Source organism: Branchiostoma belcheri, unplaced genomic scaffold (genome assembly GCF_001625305.1).
Source record: "Branchiostoma belcheri isolate BF01 breed outbred unplaced genomic scaffold, Haploidv18h27 scaffold184, whole genome shotgun sequence".
Lineage (NCBI taxonomy): Eukaryota > Metazoa > Chordata > Leptocardii > Amphioxiformes > Branchiostomatidae > Branchiostoma > Branchiostoma belcheri.
Window position 1 is genome coordinate 4268 of NW_017803313.1, and position 11023 is coordinate 15290.

Genomic DNA, 11023 nt, shown 5'->3' on the forward strand with positions numbered 1-11023 from the left:
TTATATTTACGAGAAAGGATAAAAATCGTCCTTTTTGTCCTTTTATTAAATCAACATTCGTTCATAAACAAAATCACTTTAAAAAGATGATGAGGTTTTAACTATATAAGGCCAAATGCCTAGATTTTGACCTCAGCTTATTGAACGCACATGAAATTCTTTACTCTTGTCCCTTTAGGAGATGTGTGGCGGCTGTATAATAAATTGACGTTTACACTTGTTCATTCTGGAATGAGGTTGACTTTTTTCTTAGGGTGCCCACAAGAACGTCATGTGATAGATATTACTTACTAGTTGAAGTTTATATTGCATGGGTCTTTTTACCTCTGTCTACTTTGCTGACATTGAATGGCTTGTTTACCGGACGATTCATACTATTTTAGACAGAAGTATATACAGGCAAAGTTTTAGAACAATATATCTTATTAGCTTTGTTCAGGATTGTTCGTGTATAAAAAGATTTTGATATAATGATAATCATTATGTCTTGTTGTACGTTTTGGTTGAATGGTCTATAGATCGTGCGAGCATCGATAGATTGTCGACCGTCACTCGGGCGACGTACGCCCGTGTGTCGAGCGAGCTTCGGCCGACTCCTGTCTGGTTAAAAAGGTGGTCGTTGTGTTAGTGTAGATTTGTGGCTCTTGTGGTAGTATTTGAGTTGGATCCTTCACAGAATTCCTGTTTGTATTTCTATTTTATTCTGCCAGTCCGCTCCATTACTTTGCTTTAAAATAAATAACGACAGGTCAAACATAAAAATTGGTCAAACTATTCATTTTTGGTGGATACACGGCCTTACTTCATCTGCGCGCCATGTTATAGGGACTTCATTATCATAGATGTATTGCCAAAAGATCGCCCGAGCCTCGCACAATGTGACTGCGACGATTTTCAAGCCAAAAATACGCGCGATCGTCGGTCGATCTCAAAATCGGCCGATCTTTCGGCGATTGACAAATACGGCCGAAGCTCGTCGACAATGTGACGGGGGTATAAAGGCATCCGTTAGCATCGCTGTGAACATGATGCTAAACAACGTCGGGGCTAACACACACCCCTGCTTCACGCCATTTGTGACAGGGAATGCATCAGATAGTGTGTCGTTGTCTCGCACACATGCCTGCATACCATCATGGAATTGCCTTACAAGAATGATGAATTTTTGGGGACATCCATATTTCGCCATGATCTTCCACAGGCCTTCCCTACACACAGAGTCAAATGCCTTGGTTAGGTCGACATATGTAGAGAACAAGTCACAGTTCTGCTCCTGACATTTTTCTTGCAACTGTCTTGCAGCAAAGACCATGGAGACGATTGAGGAGAACCCTCGCAAGTATCTTTCCTGCTACAGAGAGGAGAGATATGCCTCTATGGTTGTCACAGACCTGTCGGTTTCCTTTGCGCTTGTATAGGTGTATTATTGTTGCATCCTGGGGGATTGTCTCTAGCTCCCATGCAATGATGAACAGCTGGTGAAGTTTGTCACTCACAGCTAGGCCACCTTCCTTGTAGACTTCAGCAGAGATCGAGTCTCGACCAGGTGATTTCCCAGTTGACAGTTGGCTTATGGCCTTCTGTGTTTCCAATAAGGTATGGGGCGCAGCAAGTTCGTCGTCTATGGGGACTTGAGGAAGATGATCAATTGCTTCATTGTTGATTTCTGAAGGGCGATTTAGTACATTGTCAAAGTGTTCTGCCCATCGCTTCAGGATGTCTTCCTTAATCAAAGTATTTCCATCTGCAGTGAGCAGAGGAGACAGTCCTGTTGATGACGGTCCATAGATTTCTTTTAGGCCATCATAGAACTTCTTCAGATCGTGTTTGTCTGCATAGCATTGGATTTCATCAGCTTTGTTTTTAAGCCAGGTGTCTCGCATCTTACGTAGCTTGCCCTGAATTGTGTTTCTTATAGTGGTATATGCATCTTTCTTAGATGTATCCTTTGTATCTATTATATATGCTCTATGCAGTCTGTGTTTCTTATTTAGCAATTCTTGGATCTCCTCGCTGTTCTCATCAAACCAGTCCTTGTGGTTTCTGCTTATTGGTCCGAGAGTTCCCAGAGCTGCGCTATGGATGGCATCTTTGAGGTTTTTCCAGCTGGTTTCTATGTTCTGGTCATCTAGTGAGACTGTCTCGAGGCTGTCCCTAAGCTGGTTTACAAACTGCTGTTTTATTTCGTCATTCTTCAGTTTACTGGTGTTGAGGCGTTTTGCAGGTTTCATCCCCTGTGGGTGCCTCTTGGGTTGTATGCGGACACGCAGCTTGGAGATTATCAAACGATGATCAGTCCAGCATTCAGCACCACACATAGACTTGGTAATACACACATCTTGTCTGTCTTTCTTCCTGACAATGATATAGTCGATCAAATGCCAGTGTTTAGACCTTGGGTGCATCCATGATGTTTTATGTCTAGTTGGTAGCTGGTGCTGAATTCGGAAGATTCAAGGACGAGAAAAGGGGGGAGTAGTGTAACGGTGGAGACCTCCGGACTGCGGTGTCCAACCTCGGAATTCTGGCTCCAGACTGACCACGCGGTCCGGGTTTTGGGATTATAAGGGACAACTATTTTGCAGGGTAAGAAGGGATCTGATTTGCTGAATTAAGGGTGTTCCACGTGGGTTTCGGTCACAGAGGTGACGTCATGGACTACATGACGTCATGAGGGAGAAGATTCATTTGCTACACCTACTGATAGTATCATATGTGACACTATATTTTATAATACTGTACCATTAGGCTCCCCCTGAGACGTACCAAAAAACAATAGAATAAATCAATTCTAAAAGCCTGTATAAAAAAAGTAGAACGTCCTTGTAAAAAAAGGAAAATAAATAAGTCTGGGGGTACTGGTCCACTCTACCCCCGTACCAAATTTTTGGTCATTTGGCTGAATCCATTTAAAAAGTAACAAAAGAAGACGATGAAGGAGAAGAAACATGAGTAAAAACAATATGCCTTTACCACACCACTGAAGTCATAATAACACTGCTGTAAGTCTTGGTAGGTAAGCCCTAATGTCCAGGTTTCATATTCCTGTATTTGCATATAAATGGGTAACATTGAACAACAGACCCTGTTCAAAATTAAATTTTTATACATACCAGCAACGTTACCTCAAGTATACAAATTGTACACAAAAATACGTCTAAAATGTTGACAAAATCAACTTGTAAGATATACATGTACATGTACAGGTACTGTTAGTCGCAAAAATACAAATATGATGGCTACAATGAAAACAAAGAACAAATCTCTTAAACATCAAAGGGACATAAAAGCAAGATTATGCAAAATACTAAAAATGACTGATTCTGGACATAACAGTCGTTTTTCATAAGTCTACATTCATGGTAATTGTCCCTATCAGTGTGTAATACACTACCTTTTACATTGGTCCATTATTTTAACCGAAGTCAGGGTTATTGCTGTATTGCAATATGCCAGCAATTTACATGTAATAAGCAAGGTTGACATCTTTAGGTTGTCAGAATTAACATCCATTTTTGGTAATGATGAATTTTTATCACGTCCTGTAAGTAATGCAGGCTACAAGTTCCCTTTTGTCACAAAACCCATCATTTATCTTTGATTCAATGTTTCAAATGGTAGCATAATGATACAAACTTAAATGTTAAAATGATACCAAGTAGACAAACAACAATTCACATCCTTAGCCAGCATAGGTAGCAAATTTCTATTAGTGTCGATCAGTGCACATACAAAGATTGTATTCTCTAAAACACTTCTACAATTTTTAGAAAACCCTGGCTAAAAGCAAAGTTTGTTTGTCCAGCTATGTTGACTAAATAAGGGAAATAATAGAACAAATATGCTAGTATGAATTCCAGGTACTGATCTGAATTCCACACCTTCCAATGACATACATGTACATGTACTTCTCCAAAAAGAGTCAGACAGCACAAAAATTAATAAGGATATGATGACACAGAGATGTAGATGATGAAAGTTGTTTGGTACTCAATACGACTTTCGTCATATGATATAGCACGCACTCTCATTTGAAAGGACCGAGCTTGGGTTAAGGGCCTTAATGTATAAAGTACACCTGTACCCTTATCTGGTCGTAATGCAAAAGGTAAGTTACTTTCTTGCTCAGTTATGGAAAATGTTGTTTTAGGGTGTTGTCTGCCATCCTCAAAGTAAGCTATGAGTCGTAGTAAGTCTTGATTAGCATCAATGCCATAGGGCAGGGCCAGGGTCTTGTACTCCACAGCATAATCTGTTGGGCATCTGTAGTCTGCAGGGTTACAATCTCTTATGCAGTACCTAATAAACAAGGCAACAAATGTCATCATTTTCTCGTGGACTTATACTGGTGCAATCAGCAGATACATGTAAATCTCGTACAATTCTGGAGTGTTTCTACCAGAACAAAATGCATATATCGAAAGAAGAGGATCTATGGATGTATTGACATGCTTAATTGTCATTTGATGTTTGATGAGTATTAAAACTTAGGAGAATAAAAATTAAAATATTCCAGCAGTCTTAAACGACCCCCCCAATCAGTATAAATTTATCAAAGATCTAGAGTTGGAACTATCACTGTGTACATGACATTGACAGACAGGACAATTGACAGTCTTTGACCTGTCCAACAACACCATGAATTCTTAAAAAATGGACTGCACAATCCTATCTTGCAGAAGTTAGAGGACACAAACCCTGTTGAAGATTCTCTCCTGTAGCTGGGTGGGCATGGAGAGTCCACACACTCATAATCACCTCGCCGATTAAAACACAACCTGTTTGGTCCACAGTTGATATCTTTTTCGATACATTCATTGATATCTGCAAGAAGAACAGATCAAAAAAATGATTGATCAATTTGATGCAACTTGTATCACTTATATTGTAATCTTCTACCAACTTTGGTAACCTGTTTTATACTGTCTAAATACTTACTCTTAGCAAATAATATGTTCATCATTCATGTAAGGATTTTAGCCATAATTATTGCTTTGATCTGACCTGTGACCCCAATGCTTAATTTTTAACTCTGCTTCGTATGTAACTTAGCTTCGTATGTAAATCTGTTTAAATCTGTATTCATTTGTATATATGTTCTACGTATCTGATGAACCCGGGAAGATGAGCCCCAAGGGTATCTCAATTAACTCAAACTCTTATTCTTAATGATGTTCTCCTTTACTCAACTTCCAAATGCTGTAACAATGAAATCTGAGGCAGTTACCATTTCTTCATTAATAATAAAAATTACATCATGATTTGCAAAATTGTCATCTAATTACGTGAAGTATCCACCTACTTACATATACCAAGAGGTTGATGACTTCATATACCTTCGTCATGTGCACTTGGGTTATCAGAAATATGCTGCTGTATATAGTTTGACTTTTACTTTGCTGGTATGTGGCTGTGTATAGAAACACACATTACACAAGTACAAAAATTTTTCAACATAGTCACGATGCTTATTGTGACATACATGTAATCAACCCTTACATATTCACTATTAGAATAAATTCAGCTTAAAAAAGAGCAGTTACCCCAAATTAAGATCAATAGCAAGAATTCACATAACTATCTCAGCGTTCTGGTTGATACTATAAAAAAATATGTCCCTACATATCCATTATTAATGTAACTTCAGTTTAAGAAAAAAAACTTACCTCAAGCTTAGGTCAATAGCAAAGTCGCACAAACAAACCCAGTGTTCCGGGGACAAATAGAGAACACACTAGACGCTCCATTGCCCTGACACTACAAAATATCACCACTGCAAAACCATGCTGGCATGCCCCCATCTGTTCCTCCCCAGGGACTTAGTCTGTTCTCAGCTGGGGAAGGGGGAGGGGGTAAATACCTAGACCTACATTCGAAGCATGTCAAACCTAAAAGCGCCACCACAATGCCTTAGAAACTCAAAGTCACTAGAATGCCCAATTTCAAACATTTAAAAACTTCTTTTTCCACACTACAAGCTACCTACAAAAAACTGTAAAAAACCATTCACAACATCAAACGTTATCCCGTCTAGTAACATTCCATCATACAAATGACTACAGCAGCTCTAAAAAAAGCAGCTACTTTGCTGAAAACCACACCAGACACTTACTGTCCAAGCATCTATGTCTCAGTAAAAAATCAAGACAATAGCATGTCCACAGCACAAGATATCATTCCCATGTACCCCGCTGCAATACCTTACAAAATTGCCAGAGTACCCAAAATTGACCTTGACCTTCTTTTTCCCAACCCCATCCTACCTACCAAATATAATACCCAACCCCATCCTACCTACCACCACACCCCAAGTTATAACCGATTGAAAAAATCAGCAACACCTATGTATGGTGTACCTAAACGCATAACCTTCTGACGAAGGTAAAAAATCATGATCCATCAACCTGTTCTTGAGTTATCCTCCTTCAAAGATTTAGAAACAAATGCTCCTGTAGTTCAACAACAAGCTGCTAGGGGGCCCAATCTTACATTAATTACTCCCAACCCCAAGAGCTTTCTACTACTTAAAAAATCATGAACCTGACACTGAAAATTTGATCTCAAACTTTGAAGCTCTGCTACAGTACCAATTTTTGAACTTGACCTTCATTTTTGCTGCCCCTATCCATCTACTAAATATGCTTAACAACCATGCACTGCATCTACAGTAATGTACACAAACACACATACACACACAAATATACAAAAGTAACGCCCTCTGCACTGGTGTTCCAGTGCTGAATCAGCAGTCGAATTCCAGTGCTGAAAAAAGTTCAGCACTGGATTTACGGCTGTTTTCCAGAGCTGAAGCTCCCTCAACACTGGAATTCCAGTGCTGAACATTGTCTCAGCTCTCGGATTCCAGTGCTGAACTCCTTTCGCGCGGCAGAGCCAGATCAAAGGTAGCTCAGCACTGGGTCCCCAGTGCTGAAACCGCCGTCAGCACTGGAACCGAGTGCTTGTATATGTCACAGTAGAGATGGAAATCCAGTAGAGTTGGCATCTCTACTAGTAGAGATGGGAATCGTATTTATATGATTCTAGCAGGGCACAGTCATATTATTGGAAAATAGACTGAATATTTTCACACCTCACTCATTACCCAACATCACTCAATAGCTGTTTGTACATGCCACTGAAATGTAAAACAGAGACATTTGCATCAGGCCATTATGAGTTAGAGACTCAATGTGCACGTGCTAAACCGGTTTGTCCAGTTAGTTAGTGACTGGGTATATAAGAGCTAATCAGTCATACCAAGCCAGTTCCAAAGTTGATGTCAAAGTGAACAGAAGATATGGCAGATGATGAGCAGCAGAAAGCAGAATTGAACTACAGACTGGTTGAAGAACAGATCAGCAGCCTTGAGCAATTTATGAAGCAATTTAATTAACTAAATTTATAGTAATTGTGACCTTATAATATGATAAATTTGAAACTTTAGGTGTTCAGTCTATTTTAAAAAAAATTGTTCCTTGCTAGAATTGGAGAATATCCTGGTCTAACTCAAAGAATTCCCATTTGTCCTATAAAGATTAAAATTCCAATGTCTGGTAAGAGAATCTGGAACACTCCTAGTAGATATTGGAGTAAAAACACCAGAATTCCCATCTCTACTAGTAGAGACTGGAATTCCCATCTCTACTAGTAGAGTTGGGATAGTAGAGATTGGAACTCAGTAGTATAAATACTAGGATTCCCATCTCTACTAGTAGAGTTGGCATCTCTACTAGCAAAAAATGCACAATCTCACGTCTCATACCTTCGCCAAATGATGTTAATTTTTATTAAAGATTAACATCATTTGGCGAAGGTATGAGATCGTGGAAAAATTATGACTGACAAAGATGATTCCTTCTGATTATGGAAATATGATCCTCATTTGTATTATATTTATATTATAATATTGTATTATAATATTATTATATAGTTGATCATATTCTCCGCCAAAAGACAGCAGACAGGATGACAAACGCAACTGAAAATATAACTTCTATGACATTTCATGGAGGTAAAAAGAGCTAGTGTCTCAGAGGGCAGGATGGGCTAGAGAATACCAGGTCCTGTGAGTTAGGAAATCTACTACTAATAAATACTTGCATATACTCCATTCTATCAAACAGCTGGCTTGTCTTAACAATTGTTTTTGTTGAGTCCTAGAAATAATGCCACCACAGAAGAGTGCAAGCACAAATTACTTTGAAATGAAAATGCTCATATTTTGGCCCTAACAATTGAGGAAGTCCAATTGTCTTCCTAAGTATTAACAATTTTTCCATCTAACAATGCAACAAAGTTCAAAATTCATTGTTTAAATCATAAGCCAGCCTGGTATGTTGACTTTATGGCTCCTATTGTAGCATCTGGAGATATAATACAAATGTAGGAAGCCTGTACATGTAGGCCCTATCATTTACCTTTTCCTAGAAGGTTGTGTTTTTGTGGCTGTGCATCTGTGTGTGTGTCAACAGCATAACTCAAGAAGGCTTAGATGGATTATCTTGATACTTGGTAGGTGGGTAGGTCTTAAAATAAGACTGTTATTGGATGGAGAATATGAACAACTGAATATATGTATTCATGCACAATAATAATCTTATTTGCATAATCAATGAGACAATGAAACATTTCTAAATCACAAAGGCTACCATTATTTGATAAAGGCATGGGTTGTAGAACTCTAGTTTCATATTTTTTGTGACAAAAATCCAAGAATCAACAGATCCAAATGATGTAGTGATGCATACCGGTTCACTGGACTTGGATCCGGACTTATTACCATAAAAGACCATTTCACATACCCCTTTTCTTTCCAAACCACCTAAAACCTTCCGTAGATTGTAAACTCTTTGTTGCAAAACGAAGAAAACATTGCCATCGGGCATCGTCAAGTACCGGCCTCCTTGTTATGTGGCCAAAGTTTCACCCAGACAACATTGCAAGGTTGCCAACATGCAATTTTGTATATGCCATGGGTTTAGGTCCGGACTTACAAGTCATGTTCAGATGGTAGTGACCATCTGAAGGAATTGAACAGGAAATCTCGCGAGACTGATGAATTCACGAACACGTGACCTGCACAGGAGGCTGCTGGGACATCGCTTCAGTGCGTGGGGTATTCGTTGGTAACAGTGCTGACAGATCTGACAAACCCGAAGGACGCCACCACTTGGACAGCACTGCTGATCGGTTTCTTCGCCTATCTGAGAAGATCAAATCTGGTGCCCACGTCCTTCAACGCCTTCAATACTTCCAAGCACCTCCGGCGTGGTGATATCTGCCACACTGAGGAAGGTCTACTCATCCGTCAGACATGGTCCAAAACCATCCAAGCCAACGAAAGAGACCTTATCGTCCCTCTCCTTACGATCCCAGGCTCCCCACTGTGTCCGGTCGCCGCCTACGCCAACATGCTACAACATTGTCCGGCACCAGCGGAGGCACCAGCCTTCCTTCTACCAACCGTCGTGCGCCATCAATATCGACCGATGACGGCTTCGATCCTCACTAGAGAACTAGCCCGGTTGGTACAGAAAGCAAGGCCTCCCCAAGGGCTACCACACTCTACACGACTTGCGTCGGGGAGGGTATACATTAGCGTTCGAGGCGGGCGTACCGCGGGAACTACGGAAGCAACACGGTGACTGGAGATCTGACGCCGACCTCCTGTACCTTCGGCCATCAGTTGAACAACGACTACGCGTACCCGCCGGGATGCGGCACCTCATCCTGCAGCGTTCGTGACTCGCTATCCACTAACTCAGAGTTTCTTGGCGCCTGCGGTCTGGCCTGACATCTAGTGGTGCAATCAGAAACATCAACAAGCATTAAAGATGTCACCGCCAAGCACACTCTGCCTGTTTATTGACTGAGACAATTATGTTCAGATGGTAGTGACCATCTGAAGGAATTGAACAGGAAATCTCGCGAGACTGATGAATTCACGAACACGTGACCTGCACAGGAGGCTGCTGGGACATCGCTTCAGTGCGTGGGGTATTCGTTGGTAACAGTGCTGACAGACCACCGCCGTCCCCACAACAGACTGTCGTTATTTAGATTTTAATTCTGTTAAGTTCACATTTTGTGCACCGGTGTTTCTAGCACATAGTAACATATGTTACCTAGCTACACGTAGATTAGTTTACCTTGTCTCACCCGTATTCTTGTAAGTCCGAAGACTAAGTTTATTTTAAACCAAGTTCAGATGGCTCTGCCACAGTGAACCAGAGTATAACATGCTCTTGAACTGCCTGAGAACGAACTTACGTTTCTCTTATATAATTAGGTCACTTCGTGCTTTATTTAGCTGACCTTTTAATCATGCGCACCAGAACGTCCAGAGTGACATGTTTTACCATTTTCACTGTAGTAGTTCTGAATTTTATCTGTCCGACTAGTCTTATAGTCTACCTATTTTAATAATCACACGTACATTGCTTAGTCTTCTAGTAATGGCCTGTAAATAGTTTGGTCAACGCATGGCCTGAGTGCCAACCGCCCTCTTTTAATTGTGAAATCTGTTAGTATTTACAGCGTTACCTGCTGCCCGCAGCCTTGTACGTGATTTTGAAGTTTATTTTAATGCACCAAGTATTTCTTGTCGTTATCTTAGATATCATTCATGGAGCACTTTTGCACTGTAGTAACTACTCGCACAATGTATTCAGCTTTTCTGCCCTAGTTAGATTTTACTAGTGGCCTGACATCTAGTGGTGCAATCAGAAACATCAACAAGCATTAAAGATGTCACCGCCAAGCACACTCTGCCTGTTTATTGACTGAGACAATTCCTGAGCCGTGATAACCTTCAATAACGGTGTTCTGGCCCGGATCGTACTCTACGGTACGGCCCGGGCTTCCATGGATTGCATAGAATGATTTGAATGTGTTTCACCCTAACCGCGTGCACCGGATTTGTGTTTTGGAGTTGTTTGGGCGTTCTAACTGTTATCACATGGGCTTCTGTGGGCAAATGTTTACAACTTTTGGCACATTTCTCATTGACTTGCATCTTTTTTCT

The 11023-nt window shown here is 40.5% G+C and overlaps 1 protein-coding gene across 1 annotated transcript in view; it reads right to left on the reverse strand.

Annotated features, from left to right (window-relative positions):
• Window positions 1–3556: 3556 nt before the first annotated feature.
• The window catches only part of LOC109467616 (hemicentin-1-like), a 47224-nt gene continuing 39757 nt past the window's right edge, over window positions 3557–11023 (reverse strand). The window contains exons 22-23 of the mRNA XM_019765632.1: window positions 4698–4824; window positions 3557–4299 (exon numbers count right to left, since the gene is read on the reverse strand). Coding sequence (XP_019621191.1) covers window positions 3939–4299; window positions 4698–4824 — 488 coding nt within the window. The 3' untranslated portion in view covers window positions 3557–3938. The remainder of the gene's footprint in view (window positions 4300–4697; window positions 4825–11023) is intronic.